We start from the raw sequence: 22,769 nt of genomic DNA, 5'->3' as shown, positions 1-22,769 counted from the left end.
ATGCAAGGCGCATAGATAAAATTATTGAATATACAATAAGTATCATCAGTTTTGTCTTGCAAAGTAAGATCATAAAACTCATTATCTAACATATCGTTCATTCTAAGTATGTTCCTAGTCGATTCAGCCACTTAAAATAATTATAAAGGTCGTTTGAGTTTGAAACTATCTTTTGTTATGTAAATGTCACGTTTCATTAGTAAATGCATGAAGATGTCCATTCATTGAGACAAGTGATCATTCGATGATGCACAGAACAACTCTTCCTTAGACATTTCAAGTGGTTATCACTTATAAATTGGAATAATCCGCGATTATGGTTGTACACCATTAGCCATTTCACCCGGACAACGTGGAAGCTCTATGTATTAGCATGCACTTTGATCCGTCTACCGACTTCATTGAGACTAATCAGGTGACGAGTTTGAGTGTAGTTTTGAAGTACGTATGAGTCGATACATTCTAGTTAAGGATTCACCGCTCTCCTACTAATGAAGATATCATATATGATATTATATAATTAGCATACAATACGGTCCGTTAAACTCTTATATTCTGATCAAATCTACCATTGTTGGTAATGGATGTAATTAGGTGGGATTTGATTTTTTTCCTCCATAATTTTTCGGCGTTATTTAGTTAATCTATCACGAAGACATGGTATCCATGATGTATAATCCATCTGAAATCAAAATCGGATATTGTAGAAAATCAGTGTAACAGAAAGAAAATCTTGTATATATAATCTATGGCACGCACTTCCTCTATTAATAGTGTAAATTACTATTGACAAGCTTGTCCCAGTGCCCCACATTCCTGAAATTTTCCGATACATACATATGAATTCATTGGTAATTGGAGTGCGTGACGTGACTATCAGTTACCTGCCTCTAATAAATAAACCAAAACCCTACGCGACGCACATAATCACATCAAACTATGCAATTGGATAATATTATTTTACCACCAATACCTACGAACGGTACAAACAAAAAATACAACGGACAAAATATTGCAGTGTCAAGTTTTTAGGTGGCCTAATCTAACCCTACCTTATTTAAAATATTGTGACACTTGTATATTTTTTGGTTTTACATATTTATTGATTTTTTCTGTACATAATTCTGGCACCCCGAATTCTTTAACGAGTGAAGGGTGGGTTTCATGCTCCCAAAGAATTAAATAAATACTACCAAAACAATGCAACTTTATCAGCATTCGTGACGTATCACCAACTGTGCAGTACTCCCCAGTCCAAGCAAATCAATAATGTCAGCAATAAATGAATACAGGGGAAGATTGAGGCCACCTTGTTTGATTTTTTGTGTATACGACATCGCTTAATTAATGAGCACAAACGCTCATGCTTCGTAATCCATGGATGCCTAGTAATAAGGACAATTAATAAATAATAGACTTGGATAAACAGATAATTAAAAGAATAGGGGCCATGAGAAATTTAATTATCTTTCAATTTCAAAAAGAAGTAGTGAAATTTGTTTGACGCAAAAGTTGACCGTGTGGCACTAACCATTACAAGGATTGGAAGTGGGAACCCAACAACAATTTACTGTTTATCTACTGCAAAAAGAAAAAGTTATGTCTAAAGGTTTATAAAGAAAAGAGAGTGGCAGAATATTGTATACCAGGAAGCTACTCAAATTTTTTTCCCTAGTGACAAGAAACTAAAGTTATCTGTTAAAGGAAACTAAACTGGATATGGAATTAACTGGGAAATTAAAATTAAAATTCAAACAAGGTTAGAAAGAAAGAATAAACGATTGATTTGCTGAGAGAGGATTTACAATAAAGCTACAAATTTTTTTACCCAAAAAAAAAATGTATAACAAAAATGTCTGGCCCAGGTTTGGTCTTTCTCTAGTAATAACCGTGTGTCTATTGATTGATGGATTAAGAAGACATGTTAACGTGGAGGGTGGCGTTCATGGCGGCGTTACAGACGGGGCATGCTTGGAGTTGGTGCGACCCACTCCCGCATACGTTGCAGAGGCAAAGGTGTCTGCAAGGAAGAAGCAACACGCATGATTCCCTCTCGCCGCATCGTTTGCAATTTCTACTCTGAGACAACGCTTCTTCAGCGTAATCTTTCTCGTTGTGATTACTACTGCCACAACAGGACTGCACGTCGTCTTCGAAGGCCGCTTCGGCGGACGGCCGCTCCTCACCTCCGACTTGGGCTAGGATTTGTTCCAGATCGCTTCGGAGGGAATTGGCTGTGGCCTCGTTGGTCTGGGCCATTTCTCTCCACAGTTGGTTTTCTACGTAGAGACTCTTAACTCTTTCTTGAAGGAAAAAATTTAATTTGCCCACTCTCTGAATATGATCGTCCTTCTCCTTCAATTTCTTCGTCACCCCTTCTCCAATTGCCGCCACCAGAAATCTTGCTTGTTTCTTTTGCCTCTCTTCTAACTCCAACCGAATTCTCTTAGTCTACAAATCAACAAGAACGAAACCAAATCAGAATTTACAGATTAAACATGAAAGGAAACAACTCCGAATCAACACGACAGCCGCATGCATGCAGATATCATATAAAGGAATAGTATAAACTCACATGCTGGGAGATAATGGTGTCGATCTCCATCTGGTACTGCTGGATTTGAGGCAAGATATCATCGCCGAAAAACGAAGGGAACTGATAGACACCGTCGTTCTTCACGGCTACCGTGAAACGCGGTGCAGCACTGTACATTTGATTAACGGGGTCCCTGGAGCGCTTTCTTGTGGTGGAAATATTGTAGGTGAGCCCACTATCCGTATTCATGGAGGTTTTAGGCCTTCGCCGAATCGCACACCGGCTGTGGATAAAAGGAATTATTGGTTGGCAATGTTGCTGCAAAAGGGATCCCGGAAAAACCCATCGGCTGCGAGTTGTACAAAGAACCATCCATCCCCGATTGATTAACACATGGCATAACCAAACCCCTACAAATATGAATTCCCAAACGTGAGCGTCCATCAAAACAAACGAAGAAAACAGATTGCAAAGAGAAAGATCAGTACCTGTCTTGTACTAGCTGCGAAGGGAAAATCTTGAGATTGCTTGCTTCAACTGACATTAGGATGAACGGATAGAATATGGAAAGGGCAGGGAAATGGAGGAGAGAAAAGGGTGGAGAGGGAATAGGTTTGAAAGTAAAGGAACAGAATTTTATACAACAGAGAGGTGGTGATTGAGTTTATATATATATATATATATATTAAGCGTTTTAATTTAACAAAAATAAATTGGGAAAGTCAAATCAATACCAAAATTCGAGAGGAGAAGAGAGAGTCTAACGCGAGAAGTTGGATATTTGGCATTGAGTTAAAGCCAAATATGGATTGGTGATTTTATAAAGTAAATTTTGGCGATTAAATTCTGGAGATAAAAATGGTGATTTTATTGACATTTGTTACGATTCGTCCATGATTTTCAAGTCCTCCGGCATATAATGACACCTAAGTCAGTCTAATTAAAGCACGATTCGCGGTTTCCCATTGCGTAACGGCCTGGCTTCTACCACTAATTCGGAAGAGTATAATTAATCTAAAAATAAAAAAACAAATAATACTATATATGTTGATGATATAAAAAATAAATAAAATAATAAAAGAAAGTAAAAGAATAATGATATCCTTAATTAATCTATTTTATTTTACCCTTTTTATGCAATTACCTTTTTTAAAAACTTTTGATTTGGTATGTTAAGGGAGAAGGGACTATAATTTCTTCAATAAGCTTTTATGGTACTTTTTTAAATAAGTTTTTTAATTTTCTCTTGCAATTTATTCTCTACTTTATTTTTTCCGAATTAAACTCACTTTTTCTTTTAAAATCAAAGTATCTCCTTTTTACAAAAGAAAAATTCAATCTTGAAAGATCAACTTAGAAAAATAAATAAAAAAATAAAATATATCCGTACTCACGCCAAGCAATCCTTTTTCGGGAAATTTGGGTTCAGTCTCCAGCCGTCTTTTTTTTTTGTGTTCAGTCCCTAGGTACTTTTTTAGTACCACATTTCCACATGAAGTGTACCACATTTCCACATGAAGTGTACCACATTTTGTATGACATAGTACCACAATTTTGTGGGTAGGGAGTGAAGCCAAAAAAATTTTATGATTGGAGATTTTACAATAACTTCCCCATCCTTTTTCAATTTGATTTATTCCTTAATAATTATTACTAGTATTTAATTTTATTATGATCTGTGAGGGTGACGTGGCATAGAGTTTGGATACAATAACTGACAGGGTGGGTCTGGGCCACGTTGCATCAGCAGGTTAGTGGAGCCCACCGTACGCGACAGTTGGGTCAATTCAAAGGAACCTTTTAAATAGTTTAGTTTTTTTAACTTAAAAGATGAAATGGGAAAATCCCCCGTCATAATAAATTGTTACGAGTTGTGGTTGGTATTACGTGAAGGGACCCACGCGCAGCACGTGTGAGGTGTGTTGACGCTCGATTATTTTAAGGTTCTGGGCCCCGCGCTTCACAAATACGTGGGGCCCTCTCAGTTGATTTCTTTTCATATGCGGTTTCCCCGGTTTTGCTTCCTTGTCCCCATTCCTTAACTGGTGTGTCTGGCCACGGACAACCTCCCATCACATGGGCAGTTATCTCATGTTACGCTGCTCTATATTATTTACCTGTACACCTATGTTCAATATTCTGTTTTTGCCCTTTTTTTCTTTCTTTTTTTTTTTTTACTGACTATTGGCCAAAACTTATGTTACACTCTACCTCGCAAAACTTGTATATTCTGAATTTAAAATTTCCAAATTTTTAGAGATTGATTGCTCTTCTAATATAGTCTAACCTAAATTTTATGTGAAACGATCTTACAAACTTATTTTTATGAGATGAGTTAATCTAAATTCATATTATAGATTAAATCAAGTTAGAGATTTGTCTCACAAAAGTAAGAGTGAAATCATTTCTGAAAATTTTTGTGTTAAACCTTTAACGAGTGAAGTTATATATATATATTATATATATATATATATATATATATATATGTATATATATATATAGTGTGCTTCCCTGATTTAATTGCTAGGCGACCACACCTTAATAGCATATATTATCTATTTTTAAATATATATTATACAATAATTTAATTAATTAAAGAAAATCACCCAATTAATTTTCGGAATCTTCATCATAGGACGCGGTGATTAAAGCGCAAATCCTGAAGCATGGATGATTTAAAGTATATTATTGACACCGCAGCTCAATAATTAGTGTAAAATAATGGTGGCATGCTTATCCCTAAGTCCCATGATTTGAGGCTTTAATTTTAATTATCACTCCTTGATTTAATTCAACGTTAATCCATCAAACCTTCCCTCCCAAGTCACAATCAAAATCTCCTTTTGCTTACTTTTTATCCACGCCCCAAGTTTAGCCCTGCCCTTTTAAGGAAAACACTAGGAAATTTACATCATGGCTTGGTTCCTTTTTCTTTTTCCTTGATTTGTGGGGAATATTTGGCCAAAAACATTTCTTATAATTAATATATTACATGTAAAAAGTATTTTTAATATCATAGACTTAGATTAGATTAGAATTGAGTGTCCCAAATAACTTGAAATAAAAAAAAAGCAAATAATAATATTAACTATTGTTATTATAATAATTAATTAGGATTGATCATTTAATTAAATATTACGATGCTAACAAGTTGGCTATTCTCCTTGTGTGAAAACTACACTGATTTGTTCTGTTCTTCGAGAGGGAAAATTAGAAATAAATAAACATAAAATTACGTGAGCCTCTTGTGCTGTGTGTCACGCCTCTCGTCGCTCTCCACCTATCAATTCTTCATATATAAATTATAAAGTAATTTACGGATCAAAACAAAAGTTTGGTTTTATTTTTCAACGAAAAAGCCTTTCAAATCATGGACAAACTCAACCGCTTCAACAATTCTCTCGTAAATCGGCCATATGTGTTACGCATAGCTAGCTCTGGAGACTCCAGCTTATTCAATGACAATTTGTCTGTTTATGTGAAATATACTATGCCAAAAATGCCGCCATCAAGTTTATTATATATGTCATGCATTATCTCTTATTTAAACTATGAGAGCGAGTTTTTTATTTTGATCGTGTTCAGTCAATTTATTATTTTAATATATTAATTTAATCATTTTTCGTCGGAATGTTGATATGATTACGGTGAATATGACATTGAACCGGAAAATGTAATACTCCGATTCTCAATTAAATTAACTGCCTGGGAATTGTAAATGTTTGCATATAATAACCAATAGGCATCAGAAAATTAAGTAGCAATTGTTGTAGGCTTGTAGCCGAATGCATCCATCTTTCACTCCAATATTTATATATGTATTTATGTGTGTGTGTGTGGGAAAAAATAGAAAAAAGATAAACTAAAGAATTGGAATTACGTGTTATATACCTGCCTCGGATTACCTTTAATATTTTATACTGCTGAGTAGAACGTCACATGCAATTAATTAATTAGACAAGCGAGTTGAATTCACATATTAGTATTGTTTTTGGGGAGTATGGACTTGTCTATACGTATATACATATATTTGTATGTGTGTGTGTGTGTGTATGTATATCCAGCGCGATGAGAATAAATTGATCAAGACTGATGGTTTTTGTCCACACAGTCCCCACTAGGAAAGCAAAATGCGACAAAAATTTAATAATGAGCAAACAACTAAAATCAAATCAATCTTATTAAGAAAATTCACAATCTGTTTATAATGAGAACTAAGTAATTACAACATTTTGATTTTATCTATGTATTTTTTTTTATCTGACTTGAATATTTTCATCATGTACATTTTCTGGATTCCTGATTTTTCATTAACATTATAAGCATATTACATATATCTTACAACAGTGTTTTCCCCCCTATAATATATATATATATATATATATATATATATATATATATATATATCAAGTTGGCTTTTAGTTTTCACAATCTTTGTTCTCTCTACAGTATTCACATGTTTGCCAATGAATTGCCGACAGGCGCCTACTAAATAATTAATTAAAATTTTAAAAATTGAAGGCTTACTTTTTCCTTACTTTTTTTTAATTTACATTGTCATATATAGGATCCATTCAATTATATATATACATGCATGATAAGCAAAAGGAAAATCTGTCAGTCATGTAAAATTATATCCTTTATTAAAGAACTTCTCCAGGTCGAAATAAAATATTGTAAGCTTGCTTATATATAAAAATAGGGTTCTATCGAGACAATTTTACTGATATCCGTGAGACTGGATTAAACCGTTACATATGTACAATGATAAATAATACTTCTTCATAAATGATTTAAAATTTAATCATCTGTTGTATGCGCTTGTGTATTCATTTTTCTAATTAAACGATTTATCTGTGTATTTACTAAATTATATTCAAAAATAAATTTGAGTTAATGTTGCATCGTAAGAACAAATCAACAATAAAAGAATAAAATAATTATAACAGTACCAATTATTTTTAAAACAACTTTATATTTAAAGAATAAAAAGAGATCGTGGTACGTGTGCACTCCCATATGCGCATCTTTACACGTTCATCTACATCTAATTCTCGCTAAGCTTTGATTCTAATGTTGCAGGCAATATTTTAATTGGATCGATCCATCCATCTCAATGACTCATAATTGTTTAATAATTTTTTAATATACATAAAAAAAATATTTAAAAAAGGGTCCTACGCTTTGCTTTCTCTTCAGATTCTACTTATAAATACTTAGATTTTATCATATTTTAATTGAGCACTTTTCAATTGTTGCCTTGCATCATCTGCAAGAATTAGAATAAAATAATTGAGGCGTAGATCGCCTGGATTCTGCAATTGACCCAATTAAAAATATCATATTTTTCTTTATTTTTTTTTTTTCTTTTTTTCCCCCTGAAAGCAAGTACTATTATAAATAAATATACAATGTCCTTGATATATATTTTAGTCATTATTTTCTAAGATTAATAAAACAATGAGAGAGTCTTTTGTGAGACAGTTTCATAAATCTTTATCTGTGAGACAGATCAAATATACTGATATTCATAATAAAAAGTAATATTCTTAGTATAAAAAGTAATAATTTTTCATTGATGACTCAAATAAGAGATATGTCTCAAAAAATACGATTCGTGAGATCGTCTCACACAAAGTTTTGTCTAAAACGATGAGTGAATAAATTAAAATATAATGTTGCGTGTCTTCAATTTGAATGGCTTAATTAAATTTCAGTCAAATAGTAATTTGTAAATTGATTGCCATTATTAAAAGAATTTGTCTATTAGTCTCCCAGTCATTTCCCCTGACCTTCTAATGCGGATGATGAATTGTTTATTATTAGAGTAATTGCGTGATATTTAAGCAATTAAGTTTCCATTATTTTCAATTTCATACCTAATAATAACATTTCGTTGTTGATTAATTCACTCGGCCTAAAAGTTTGAAATTCTAATTTGTTTTGTCTCGTTTACTTGTAATTTCCTTATCTTAATTTGATTATTAGACATCCCAGGAGAAAGAAAACGTAAATCACGATCAAGGATGATTTAAGAATTGTAGTAATAGTCAAGTGGAGTTCCAATCACATTACATTATCAAGATTTGTGCAATTTTGGGGACCAACTTTTCACATTTGAAAAAAAATTGATATGAATGTCGAATTATTCTACGATATATTTGGATAATTTTTCATTATGATGTGGCCAGATATTAGACTCACATGATCTGATGATATTAGAATATGAGGAGAAACATTTCCGGTGTAACGTAGACTAACCCTAAATCCGATTATACATTGGAATTCAATAATTATGGCTAGTTTGCCATTCTAGAAGGGTCCTTTTCTTTGTTGCTTAGTTGGGAAAACAAGAGTCGTGTCTTTTGAACTGACGCTTGGAGAACAAATTTCGAGGGGTACCACTAGCGACGATGGCTTGAACGTAATACGTTTTTGTTCACACCCTTTTTCCAGTTGTCGCATTCTCGTATTAATGGCAAGGCCGCCTCATTCGTCGGTACACCTATTCCATTTGCATAATAATGAAATATCAATGTAAACAATGCTATCTTTGTGGTATTCTTTTTGGTGCAATGCATGCACCCAAAAAATAATTGTACTTCATATCAAATCATGTTCACTGAATCTTTTTTCATTAAATCTAAATCTGCATATATATATATATGCATATATATATATATATATATATATATATATATATATATATATATATATATATATATATATCTTGTCTTGTGGATCTGTATATCTGCACTTTTATTAATGTTATCTTCGTGTTTTTCATCATTTTTGTCATTTTTACAACATGACATTAACCCGACGTTTGTGTGACGCTCACGTATGCACTACCAAATTAATGAATATTTTGTTTTTTGTAATTTTTGTTTTCTATAGTGTCAAATTTCAGTTTCAGCTCGTTATCTTTGTATTTTTCATAATTTTTGTCGTTTTTGCAACATGATGTTAACCTGACGTTATTGTGACCCTCACGTATGAATGATCAAATTAATGAATATTTGGTTTTTTATTTTTTGTTTTTTGCAATTTTGGTTGTCTATAATGTTAAATTTCAGTTTTAACTTGTAATTTTTCCGAAATTTACTGCCATATACCTCCGCTTAATATGTTTTCAAACATATAACAGTGTGAAGTATAAAGCTTTCCGAGATTCAATGTTCCAGAATTCAGATATGTTTTCCTCAAGAAAAAAGCTTTGTAATTAAAGTAGCTTTTTCCAGTAACTACTCATGATCAAATACCATATATTAATAAATTTTAGACATGACAGCAATTAATCGTGCTTTAAATTATTAAATTAATTTGTCAACTGAACATATTATTTGCGGAACAAGAGAGTTGTTATAAATATATATATAATTTATTAAAAACCAATTATATTATAATAAGATAAAGATTTATGATTTTGGTAACGTAGAATACGTCGATCAGATAATGGAAAACGAAACGTGAACCTCGCCACTCCCAAAATAACACAAGAGAGAAATGCAATCCTATGTATTAAATATTAGGTACGATTTGTCTGACGTATCAGTTGAAAATCACCATTTTGAATTATATATAATTGATATGCCACTCCGATCCTACAAAAATAATTCTCTCTGACTTTGGGAATTAAATGTATGGACGAATAATTCAAAGTCTATCGCTTTGTCAAATTACACACCTATAATTGGGTACGCATTCCGATTGTTCAAACCAGTAGTTTCAAAATTCGACCCAGACATGTCGCTGGTTCGCTCGAGCACCTCAAAAACCGTTTTTTTTTTTTTCAAAATCGGTAAAAACCGACTATTAACTGAAAATCGATTCAACCGGTTCTTCGATTGTTTTTTCTTTTAAAAAAAATTACATTTTAAAAAATCTTAATTTAATATTTTGTTATATATATATATATACACACACGATTATTTGAAATTTGGATTTCATAAAAAATTATTTCAGTAATACGAAAGTTTATTTAATTTATTATTTTTTTAAAAAAATATATATAACTATAATTAATATTTTGAATATATGTATATAATTATTTAATTTCAAAACTTTGTATTTTGTAATATACATATTTTAGGTTTCAAAATTTAAATTATGTTATTTATTATATTATGTTAACATTTATATATAGTAACAGTATTCTAGTTTTACCGTCCGGTTAAACTGATCGGATCGACCTGTTCGATCACCAATCCAGTTATATAAACATTGGTTCAAACCAAAAAATAAAGATATTTATTTTCTACATAGGTTATCACGATGCTAACAAACTATTCAAATTATAATAAGATTCAAAACTCACCACCTAATCAAGGTCAGATGCAATTAATAACAAAACTATGCATGGCTAGAAAACAACTTTTACCTATCTTATAGGCTATTTAATTTAATACGGATATATAATAATTGTGACATAACTTTAAAAAATTATATTTTAATTGTTCTTTATAAACTTGACAAAAACTTGTGTGATACGGTCTCACGTGTCGTAATTTGTGAGACGGATCTCTTATTTAGGCAATCCATGAAAAATTATTATTATTAATGCAAAGAGTATTACTTTTTATTGTGAATATCGGTAAGGTCCGTCTCGCAGATAAAGATTCGTGAGGCCGTTTCACAAGAGACCTACTATATAAACTTTGCATGGCTAGACATTAACTTTTACCTATCTCATAGCCTATTTAACATAGAGATATAGTAATTTAGCCAGAATATCAAGAAATTAGACTTCTAATTTTTTTTTTAGTACAACATGGAGTGGGTGGTTTTTGTATCACCTGGATTCAAGCTCCGACCTCTTCTATTTTTAACTAGAAAGATCGTGGCAGTAATTACTAATTAGACTTCTAATTTGGTTCCCTTTCAATCACATTTTCAATCAAGAACCTTCTTTTAAAATTTTTTTGACTTTCAATAACAGCTGCAATATAAAGCCAAATGATGCCCTCCACTTTGCGAGTATAATTTAGAAAATTAGTGCTCCATTGATTGTGACTCCTATGTTTTGAATAAGTGGAACCAAACTCGAAAGTGACCTGCAGGATTAACATAAAAAAAAAAAAACTTATCTATTTAGGGCTGCTAATCGGAAATGGCGACACAATTTTTTGTTCATATTAAGGTGTGGTCACCAATGATATTTTATGGGCCATTAGGTTTGAAGACGTTGATATATTAGTTTGAATCCAAATTGGTTTATTTTGATGGTAAACTGTTGTGGTCAATAACAAGAAACGTGTGGTTGGTGTGGTGATCAGATTTTTTTTTATGAGTATGTCTCTTGTGAGATGATATTACAAATTTTTATTTTTGACGGGTCGTTCATGCTCATATTTACAATAAAATATAATACTTTTAAATAGTGACTCAGATAGAATATATGTCAAAGAAAATTGACCACTGAAACTGTCTCAGAAAAAACAATGAGATTGAATCATATAGGTTTTTGTGTTCTTCTTTGTTTATTATTTTGAGCTGATGAAAAATTTATTATAATTAGATTTGTAATTTGAGATCTATATTTCAATATATATATTTTTAGTACTTCAAAGTTTGAAGTAAGGGCTTAAAAATGATTGGCCCATAAATGACACAATTGGGTTCCTATGAAGGCTCATATGTTGGATGTTTTGGGCTTTTGCTGGAAGGATCGAGTTAATTTTTGTGGATCGAGTTAATTTTTGTGAAATAAAATTATAATACAGGTAAATCAAACGAAGGTTGTGTTACATATTTTTAATGTCCAGCCCCCCTTGTAATTAATTAAAGGGTGATTTGGTGACTAACATATTTGGTCACCCCTAAAAAAATGCGAATTCAGTACAAAAGAGGAGTAAAGGAGGACTTTAAGGCATTGTTTGGTACACGGGATAAGGGTGGGATTGATAAATAATCCGTCTTATCTCATGTTTGGTACGTTTTTAAAAAGCCCATGATAATATCATGGCCCTTGATAAATACATTTTTAGAAGGATAAAACATCCTTAGTAAGAGGTGTGATAGTTTTAATCTAATGATAAAATATACTACAAATTACTTATTACCCCCATTTATAAAAATCCAAAACCCTATCTTCTCCTAATAAAATATAAAAAAGAATAGAATCGATTCCATGCTAAAATATAATTACGAAAAATAAGTCTATATCTTAGGCTTTAGAAAAATAATTCACATAATATAAATAATGAATTGCAGATGAGAGTCCAAGCCTCGACAAATTAGTTGATTAATTAGAGACAAAAATTCGATCTCCCATGTGAGGATGATTTCTTACCAAAATACTCGTTAGCACATTATTATTATTATTATTATTTTTTTTGCAAAAAATAAAATAAAAACTTCACTATTATCTAATTATATTTCTTTGATTATCCACTATAACGTTTTATCAATCTATGTACAAACTGTACCTGAATAGTATCTTGTTTGTCTCACGATTTTATCTGTCACAAAAAAAGTAATTCTTACTAAAAATAATGTTTTTTCAGGAGACCAATAAAAGATCCGTTCACAATAAATAAAAACATAGCAAAATTTATTGAAAATTGAAAAGATCAAGTCAAAATATACGCTACAGTGGTAAACACACACCTTAACCGTTTCAAAACCGTTGTTAAACTGGTTTTTAGAAAAGAACAGGTTTATAAAACCGTTTCTTTGGAGGCAACACAACGTTTTTAAAATTGTCTTTTGAGTGCAAAGGCAACGGTTTTTAGTCAAGACACGTTTTATAAACGTTTCTTGAGCGTTTTTTAGGTAAAGACAACGTTTATAGAACGTGTCTATTAGCATTTTTTGGACATGACAACGTTTTAAGAAAATCGTTGTGAGAGTGTATTTTGTGGCATATTACGACGGTTTTTTTTAACGTCCATAAAATTTCGACGGTTTCGGCAACGGTCGCTAAATTATAAATTCCGATAAATATCGCGCAAGTTCAATAAAGAAAACTGCGCTGTTAAAAAGCACAATTTTGTAGACATCGTTCGCTAATTTGGCGACAGTTGAAAACGCGCGATTTAATTTGGCTGTTTAGTAAACTGCGCCATGTTCAAAAATCGTTACTACCTCCATTTTCTTTTACACTTAATACATGATTGCCTCCATTCACATTTAAATTTTTTCACTTACACGATTACACAGCATTAAAATTTTAATGATTTCACAACCTAAATTGTTTAGTTCACGAGTTTTTACCACTTCATACATATTTATCTCTATCGATTTAATCACGTCACGACACTAAATTTTTTTATCTTACACGATTGTATCAATTCAAACACAGATTTATTAAATTCTTAAATTTTTTTTATTTTATCAAAATATTTAGGACGGAGAATAAACCGTCCTACGGTCATTGTAAACCGTCGCTCTTTAGCAACGGTTGTTAGCTAACGACAACAGTAATTCATTTGCGACGGTTTTTTGCGACGGTTTTGAAAACCTCTCAAAAATACTGGTTTTAACAACAATTTTAAAATGGCTACGAAACCGTGTCGTATGGCATTTTTTTGTAGCGATAATAAATTAATGGACTAAAAAATTATTTTTTCAAAATTATTTTCAACATTGAAGTGATTAATTGGTAGTTTTATAGAATGAAACACATGTAAAAATAGAATTGGTGAAATGTGGAGAAAACATTTGTCTTTAGTTAGGTTTAGGTTGGCACTTTGTTCTTTGTGACATTTTTGACAAAACAATGACTTGGATACAGACCAGGCTGGCATAGTTGACACGAAGGACCACTATATCCAGTGGCTGAGCTTTAATTATTTCTTTTTATAATATAATTTGATGAATGAACAACATAGTTGTATTTGTTATTTCACAAAATCTACTCTTTCACATGTCAATTTATAATTTACCAAATCGATTTTCTATATAATCGAAGTCACAAAAAATTATAATTTTTATGACAATAATATTATTTTTCACGAAATTTATATATCAATTCATTACGTCTCTCACATATAACTATGTAATCGTCTCAAAAAACCCGCTCTTTGTCATTTAACATAAAGATTTGAAATTCATGTGATTACGGCTGTGGCGGTGGTTGTAAATAAATATAGATGTCCCTCCCGACGGGTAAGCTTTTCAATTCAAATTATTATATTTATTATCTATATTACTATGTTATTAAATTTGACATCCTTAACTAACAAATTTTAGTATCATGGTTTCTCTTTTTATTCAATACCAAATTTAATCTTATTTTATTTGATATTCGTTATTTAAGAAAAAGTTTATTATTATAATTTATAAGCACACAAATTTGTTTAAATCTTATCTAAATATTATCCAAGTTCAAATGATCATCAGATCATATCTCATTTGAAAATTGTTATTATAAAAATACCAAATATCATATAAAAATAATCTATATATATATATATATATATATATATATATATATATATATATTATTTTAATTAATTTTCAAATTTTTTTATATAAGATTGTTTTTTTTTCGTATGCCAAGATACACTTGGTTATCATTTTTTTTTTGTGTGAATTAATGATTTAATACCTTTTTGATAAGTTAATAATATTTTTTTTCCTCAGTAAATATAGTATGCTTTGTTTATGGATGACAATGAATCGGTTTGACCCGAGTTTATTTAGGGATGTCAACGAGTCGAGTTGAACCCAATTCCCGCAATAAACCTAACCCCACATGACATGTTTAGACTCCCCTAAACAGGCCCGAGGCGGTTTCGAGGTTTAGCCGAACCCGACAATTACATTATATTAAAAAAAAATGTATATCGTCAATATAATTATAATTTTTAATATACAATTTCTCCTCAGTTTCTGAAAAAGATATATCAGCTGGAAACATTACGTAGCTGTATGTATTTGGACTATATGTCTTTAAGAACATACTCGATAGGTATAACAAAGCCACATATCAGATTCAATTTTAATATTCCAAGCCTTAGATGTTTTTTTCCCCTTCGAAATTCTGTTCATATGAAAGAGAAATAATATTTTTTACGATTCCAAAAAAGATTTGGAAGATGATTACATATTTTTATTGAAAATTTATTATAAATAATTTTAATTTTTTTCTGTAATTATAGTTAGAATTTGTACTTTTTATTTTAAAGAATTAATTTTTAAAATTTTTCTATCAATCTTTTTTTGTAATTCATTTAAAATTCTACGAACATGTTTAGTTATAAACTGAAAAGGAATAGAGTTACCTTAAAACGTTTCTATAATACTTGTTTCATCAACATAAGTTAAATGATAAATTTGGTAAATAAAAGCAAGTCCAAGTATTAGTTGACTAAAAATATATTTTGCTAATAAAAATTGGTTAGAATACAATTTTTATTTTTACAAATATATACTTTTTATTTAATATTTTAAAAATTATATAAAAAAAAATATTTGATTGATCCACATATCCAACTCGAATTAGATCCGCCTGGTTCATGGGGCAGGGCTGATATAATGGTAAGCGGATCGAGTATTGGATTTTGCCAAATCCTCATCCAACTTGAGCATTGTCATTCCTACCTTTATTAATGTGACAGCGAAGCCCAATGATAAGCAGGCCCGAAATGGCCCATCAGCAGGATGGTTTTTTATCTAAGGCCCGAAATGTATAAATGTCTTGATTACTCAAAGGGTGTGTTTGGTTGAGTGGATTAAATAAAGATAGATTAATAGTCACATATTTATCGTTAAAATTTTAAGATGTTTTAATAATCATTTTGACCCGGTTTAAGATCCAATTGTATTAATCAAATAGTTATCCATAAAATTGGATCTTAAATCGGGTCAAAATGATTATTAAAACAACATAAAATTTTAACGATAAATATTTGACTATTAATCTATCTTTATTTAATCCACTCAACTAAAAGGGTATTTTTTTGTTAATGGGCTTTTAGGTCTCAGATAACTGGGGACCATGTAACGAAAACACAGCCCAGAAAGAAGGGTAAATTTGTAATTGAAGGACGCCACCAAATACCAATTATGAAATATATCGATAAGCTCGCGTATGAATCTGATCTTAGCTACCGCTGGCCTCCGCCACTAAATTCCTCTCCGGTCGCCGTTTGACCTAACAACTTTAAAGGAAAAATTCCGAAGTTATTAGTAATTCTTCAGAATCTATTCGGGATCTCATATCAATCGAGTCGCGTTTGGTTTGTTTTTAATAAGTTGGGGGGAGAGAGTATCTGGAATTATTCTGACCGGAGATGGCGGTGTTGTTGGAGGACATAGTGAAGTCTGTGGAGGAGTTATTGAAGCTGATCAGTAAGAAAAGCCAGGAACAGTCCTACGTAGACCCCAATCTCGACCCTGTTCTCCTTGTGCCCGGTATAGCCGGTTCGATTCTCAACTCCGTGAATGATAAGACCGGCAAAAAAGAGAGGATCTGGGTCCGGATTCTTGCGGCCGATCACGAGTTCCGGGAGAAGCTTTGGTCTAAATTTGATCCTGCCACAGGTCCACTTTTTAATAACTTGCTCACGCAGCAGCGCTCTATTATTTATCGCGTTCAATGCAATGTATCTACTTGATTGTTATCTTTTTATTATGTAGTTTTCCCCCCTATTCTTTGTTGTTTTTAATCTTAACAGTTTTTCGTTCAACTGGCCGTGATTGCTTGGTTTTTGTTGGTATTATTGCTATGGCTAGTTAAATCATTTCCATGGTCGGAACTTTTGACCCGCATGTTTTTATTTCACCCAGTTTATTAAAGTTTTAAGAACATTGACGATCTGTGATGACGATAAAAATAGTGATACTTCTCTGAAGGTCGGGATCAACTAGGGAGGTCAGTTCTGACTTAAGAATAGCCTGAAATCACAGGGAATAACGTGAGAAAGGGTACAGAAGGTTTTTCCGGCATATCCCCTCAGAACCTGGTATTTAGTAAACTTGGTATTTGTAGGAGAAGAGCTACATGTCAGGAGTGTTCTTTCTAACTAGAATTCCCTCTTGTAAGAATGTAGATATTCAGAATCTTCCATAAGATTGAATCATATATTTTTTATATTCCTTCCTTAGATAGGAGGCTTGGGCGCCATGCTATTGGGCCCCCTGACTGAAGAGTTCGGTTCATGTGAACTGTGAAGGAGCTTTCCTTGGACCGATCCGAGAGCTCAGCTCAGAAGGTCGGCCATTGATAAGAAATGTCTAGGGCGCGACCCCGTCGTTAGATTTAGGTCGGCTGGCAGGTCAGCCCGATGACCCCTAATGGGCCCTTACAATAGATATTTGGGAGGTTGGCCGAACATCCTTGGGATGAACTCACGGTTGACCTCCCGGTTTAGGCCTGATTGTCGATGTACCGAACTTTCTGGGTTCTTGGATCTAGACATCGAGAGTGGGCCGAGCTCTCTGGATCGATTTTATTTATGGGGTGTCAACTTGGATATACAGTTGTGAGCAAAAGGTTAAAAAACAAGATGCTAATTCAAACTTACTTGTGCGCATAGTAAACTGTCTCTGTATCTAATTGCATGTGTTTAATCTCTTCTTCCTGTAATGAAAAATTCCGAAATGTACGGAACTCAAATTTTCTGAGACCCAATGGTTTAAAATTCTTGAAACAACATTATGGACTTGGTATTCAAGTTCGTTGGCCCATTTAATTAGAGCCCAAACAGTGTATGCCAAATTTCTTCAAAGAGGTGAGATTTATCCAAAAAGGTAACTGAGATTAGACAGCGTATGCCAAATTTCTTCAAAGAGGTGAGATTTATCCAAAAAGGTAACTGAGATTGGAAGTTAATTAACAATAGATCAGCCATTGGTTATGCTATTCACTACTGTTGCTGTTTGATGACTCAGATTAATTCTTGCCTGCCATGTAATCTGTTAATCTTCTGTGGGGTGTTTGATGGAATTTTCGAAAACATGTTTTCCGGTCTCATATATGATATACTTTTTTCACAGCTTAATAAAGATGTGTTCTTTATTTACTACTTGGTCTTGGACTATTTTAGATTGCTGATATAATACTTGATACAGGTAGAGCTATGACATTGGATCCTGACACCCATATCGAGGTTCCCGAAGACAGAGATGGGCTGTATGCGATTGACACGTTAGATCCCGATATGGTGAGTCCTGCCTTGACTTTGTTCATCTGTAGATTCATATTTACATAAATTCTCTGATTTGAATATTGTACCAAGTTTCTGCAATTATCCAGTGAGTCCTTCATTGACTTTGGTCATCCGGTAGATTCATATATACATAGATTCTCCTACTTAAGTATTGTACTAAGTTTCTGCAGTCATTCGTTTTTCTTATACATGCTGATTGCATTTTTGCATTGATCCTTTATTTTGATTCTGCATTCATTTTGCAGGTTATTGGTGGTGATTGTGTATATTATTTTCATGACATGATTGTTGAAATGCTCAAATGGGGCTACCAAGAGGGAACAACACTTTTTGGCTTTGGATATGATTTCCGCCAAAGCAACCGGTAACTACCTGATTTTTGGTTTTGGACTGACAGTGAATTTCTTGTAATGTCGTGAAAATGTAGAATTTTTATCCTTCTTACAGTCATTGTAGACTCAATGTTACAAAGTAAAATCCTTGGTTTCTCAGTAATTAATTTAAGATCCATATAGCCATATACATGCAATTCACTAGAGTTGACTGCTGCTCTGATTTTCAATTTTTTATGCAACTGTTGCTCAAACGTATCACTGAATGGTCAATTTACTAGGAAAATAAGTTAAAGAAAAGTCTGAGACTCTGAATTTGGGATATACCTCATATACCAATTGGCTGATTGACCTATTTAGCTGGTTGGTTGTGAATGGGTGGACGATGTTTCTTTCACTACTGATTTAAGAACCTACCAGGTCTGTTCCCCATTTTTTGTGGGGACATTATTTTTTACTTCATTTCTCAGGAAAACCATGTAAATTTCATCTGAATTCCCCATCAGATATGCTCATTCTTTTCCGGGACGATGAATTCTACCTCTTTGTAAATATGCTGAACATCTTCAATCATTTTGATACTTTGACGTAACTTTCTACATTCTGTTTCCATTGTACCAGGTTTCAGGGAACTCTGGAGCGACTGGCAGCTAAACTCGAGTCTGTTTATACTGCATCTGGTGGAAGAAAAATAAACATAATAACTCATTCAATGGGTGGTCTTTTGATAAAATGTTTTATGAGCCTATATGTTGATGTAATACCCCCACTCTTCTTGATCTGTTATAATGTTCTTCAATTTTGTTACCCTTTTTTACCCTCAAAAAGTTCTCTCCTGTATTTGTACTTTTGTTCTGTTATTTACTTTGCGATGCAATCTCTGACTAAGATGTCTGCATTGTAGATCTTTGAGAAGTATGTGAAAAATTGGATTGCAATAGCTGCACCATTTCGAGGTATGTTTTCCCTTTAACCATGGCTTTGGGGCGTCACTGGGATAATGTTTTTTTGTGCGGTTATGACTTGTATGCTAAGTACTTTTGTTGTTGGAGGGGATAGTGTTTAATGTTTCCTTGCCATGCCAAATCCTACATATAAAGAAAGAGGATTGTGTGTCCTTATAGTTTGTGTTTTTTTTTCTGATTTGGAATCTTTGAAAGTTCCGCATCTATGTGTCGTTTGTGTGGCAAAGGTGATGACAGCCATTGAATTTCTATATTGTTTTAAAGAGATCATTGTGTGTGTTGTCTAACTTTTCTACCGGTTTGGTCTACATAAGAACTTCTTGAATCAATAATACATATTCATTTTAAATAATGAGCTTGATATTGGACCTCCCCATTAAAGTTTTCTGATATGATGCCCTTTTTAATATTTTAACAGGCGCACCTGGATATATAGGCTCCGCATTATTGAATGGAACTTCATTTGTTCAAGGATGGGAGCAGAATTTTTTTATTTCAAAATGGAGTATGCAGCAACTGGTATACTCATCAATGCTAACTCCATGGATTTCTGTTTGTTGAGTTTCCCTACATCCTACTTTCAAGTTTCAACCCCTCCTGTGAGTCTGTCCATTTACATCCAGTAGCAATTAGGAAACCTCCTTGCCATGACTAATACCTTTAAAATTAGAGGTGAAACAAATAATTTCAGTATGTTTAAGTCGGTCCCACTACTTGAAATACTGACGTGACTTCATTTTTACTCTTGAGTTTTTTTTTGCCTCTGTAAATGAAAGGACTGCCTGAATTTGTTATCATAATTATTAAGGTTTTTCTTCTTCTTTCCTCCTCTTCAGGTGATTAACTACTGTTGATTTGTTTCAGCTGCTTGAATGCCCATCAATATATGAATTGATGGCCTGTTTAGATTTTAAATGGGAACACGTTCCGCTTCTTCAAATATGGAGACACAAATGTGATGGTGATGGAAATTCTACTGTGAATCTGGAGTCTTTTCCTCCGGTAGAAGCTGCATCTGTTTTTATGGAAGCACTTTCTGTCAACAAGGTGAGCTACAAATGTTATTTGATATATGCAAGGGACTGGAGCCATAGTGAACGTGTCTTCAGTCATATGTAATGAATTCCTGTGTGTAATATATATCATGCAATGAATATTTGATCAATGAGTTATGGAATTAATATAGAGCTTGATAGTTTGTGTGTGTGTTACTTTTACCATTATTGATTAAGTGTATCTAACGGCTACTTTGGCATTTATATTAGAGACTACAGTATTTTTAATGTATTTGGTTTTCCATAATGGACTATTTTCCGTGCAGATAAATTTCGAAGGTGCAGATATTTCTTTAACTTTTAACGTGGAGATTCTAAAATGGGCTAATAAGACGCGTGAACTGTTGAGTTGTGCTGAGGTTCCTGGTCACATTAAATTCTACAATATTTATGGCACAAATCATGAGACACCTCATAGTGTTTGGTACTTGAAACTTTCATTTTAATGCTTAATATTTTATGTCTTGAACATGATAGGACGTAATATTTTACCTTATGCTCACATAGTTAATTATGTCGCAGTTATGGAAGTGAAGATGCCCCTGTCTCTGATCTGCGGCAATTACCAACTCTCCAGGTAAAACTCTCAAAAGTTTTGTGACATACCAGGCATGAAGAGTTGGATATCTTTTATTTAATTTTTCAGTTTTCAATATCCTTGATTTAAACCCGCTATATCTATGCGTGTGATGTATGGTGTGGAACACCCTTGTGAAGATATTGATTCTTAGAGATTCAGATACTCAAACATTTATGAAAACCTGCAGGCAAAGTATATTAATGTTGATGGTGATGGAACTGTTCCAATGGAATCCGCGAAGGTATAAGTTTTTGCATGCAAGATTTGATTTTGAAACTACTGCATATATACCAAAATTCGTAATGAATGATACTGAGCTAAGAACTGCTGCGAAACTGCATGCAGAATTTGCTCATCCATAGAGTTTAAAATTTTAACGATCCTTATACAGGAATTAATGCATGTTATTTCATCCTGTAGGCTGTAGAGATTTATTTCGGCTTTTTCACATGGTGGTTTATTCATGCATTGAGTGTGCTCGACATTAACTGTTTGTTTCTTCAACTACATAAATCCAATGTCGCTATAACTTGGTGTTGCCCGTGCTCCCTTTCTTACAGGCAGATGGGCTTCGGGCTGAAGCAAGAATTGGAGTCCATGGAGACCACCGAGGAATTATTTGTGACCGTCATGTGTTCAGAATTCTCAAACATTGGTTGAAAGCTGATCACGATCCTTTCTACAATCCAATTAATGATTATGTAATTCTACCTTCTGCTTTGGACATGGAATTCCACAAAATAAAAGGGTTGCAAGTTACTTCTCTCAAGGAGGAATGGGAAATTATCGGTGACAACCAAAATCTTAAAGAAGAGTCGGGGGAGAGAAAGCCGTTGGTGGGTTCAGTCTGCGTCTCGCGTACGGGAGTTGATGAATCTTTGCAGGAAGAGGCTTTTGCCACCATTATAGTTCAAAACCAACAGGGTGGTAAAAAGCACGTAGAGCTCAACGCTGTTTCCATCTCCATGGATGCGTGAAAACCTCATGCAAATCGAAGCTCCTGTAATTATGTTTATGCAGTCCATGTGCCGATTGTTTCTGTATATAAAAATACGTCGTATGCCATCATAACATGGTGTACAAGAATGGTATATAATGTAAATACGAAACAGTAATAATGATCTGGCTTTCGTTTACTGCTTACTTGCCATTGCTGCACAGCCTTTATAATAACTATTAACGAAAA

At 32.9% G+C, this 22,769-nt stretch overlaps 2 protein-coding genes across 3 annotated transcripts; one reads left to right on the top strand and one right to left on the bottom strand.

Moving 5' to 3' along the window:
• Positions 1-1,760: 1,760 nt before the first annotated feature.
• On the bottom strand, positions 1,761-3,197 carry LOC140838628 (BOI-related E3 ubiquitin-protein ligase 1-like). The gene is given in 4 exon segments (XM_073205083.1): positions 1,761-2,451; positions 2,576-2,794; positions 2,796-2,946; positions 3,025-3,197. Coding segments are annotated over 4 exon segments (966 nt in total). The 5' UTR covers positions 3,081-3,197; the 3' UTR covers positions 1,761-1,911.
• Positions 3,198-16,575: 13,378 nt separating this feature from the next.
• On the top strand, positions 16,576-22,719 carry LOC140838627 (lecithin-cholesterol acyltransferase-like 4). 2 transcript variants are annotated; one of them, XM_073205080.1, is made up of 11 exons: positions 16,577-17,023; positions 18,554-18,645; positions 18,897-19,015; positions 19,605-19,740; positions 19,888-19,939; positions 20,367-20,467; positions 20,813-20,995; positions 21,270-21,427; positions 21,526-21,580; positions 21,771-21,824; positions 22,144-22,719. In XM_073205080.1, exons 1-11 carry the CDS (start codon positions 16,774-16,776, stop codon positions 22,558-22,560), a joined length of 1,617 nt encoding a protein of 538 aa, XP_073061181.1. In that variant the 5' UTR covers positions 16,577-16,773; the 3' UTR covers positions 22,561-22,719. The 2 variants fall into 2 exon arrangements, with proteins under 2 accessions (XP_073061182.1, XP_073061181.1); XM_073205081.1 differs by lacking the exons at positions 21,270-21,427; positions 21,526-21,580 and having other exon boundaries at positions 16,576-17,023.
• The last annotated feature ends 50 nt before the right edge of the window (positions 22,720-22,769 follow it).

The sequence above is a fragment of the Primulina eburnea genome, chromosome 8, assembly GCF_022965805.1.
Source record: "Primulina eburnea isolate SZY01 chromosome 8, ASM2296580v1, whole genome shotgun sequence".
Classification (NCBI taxonomy): Eukaryota; Viridiplantae; Streptophyta; class Magnoliopsida; order Lamiales; family Gesneriaceae; genus Primulina; species Primulina eburnea.
This window is presented reverse-complemented; position numbering and strand designations above follow the sequence as displayed.

What these genes read in the sequence shown, in the direction of transcription:
- LOC140838627 (XM_073205080.1), top strand. Translation starts at nt 16,774, where the DNA reads ATGGCGGTGTTGTTGGAGGACATAGTGAAGTCTGTGGAGGAGTTATTG. An exon ending in AAGCACTTTCTGTCAACAAG is followed by an intron (nt 20,996 to 21,269) that starts GTGAGCTACAAA and finishes TTTTCCGTGCAG; the next exon opens with ATAAATTTCGAAGGTGCAGA. An exon ending in TTCCAATGGAATCCGCGAAG is followed by an intron (nt 21,825 to 22,143) that starts GTATAAGTTTTT and finishes CCTTTCTTACAG; the next exon opens with GCAGATGGGCTTCGGGCTGA.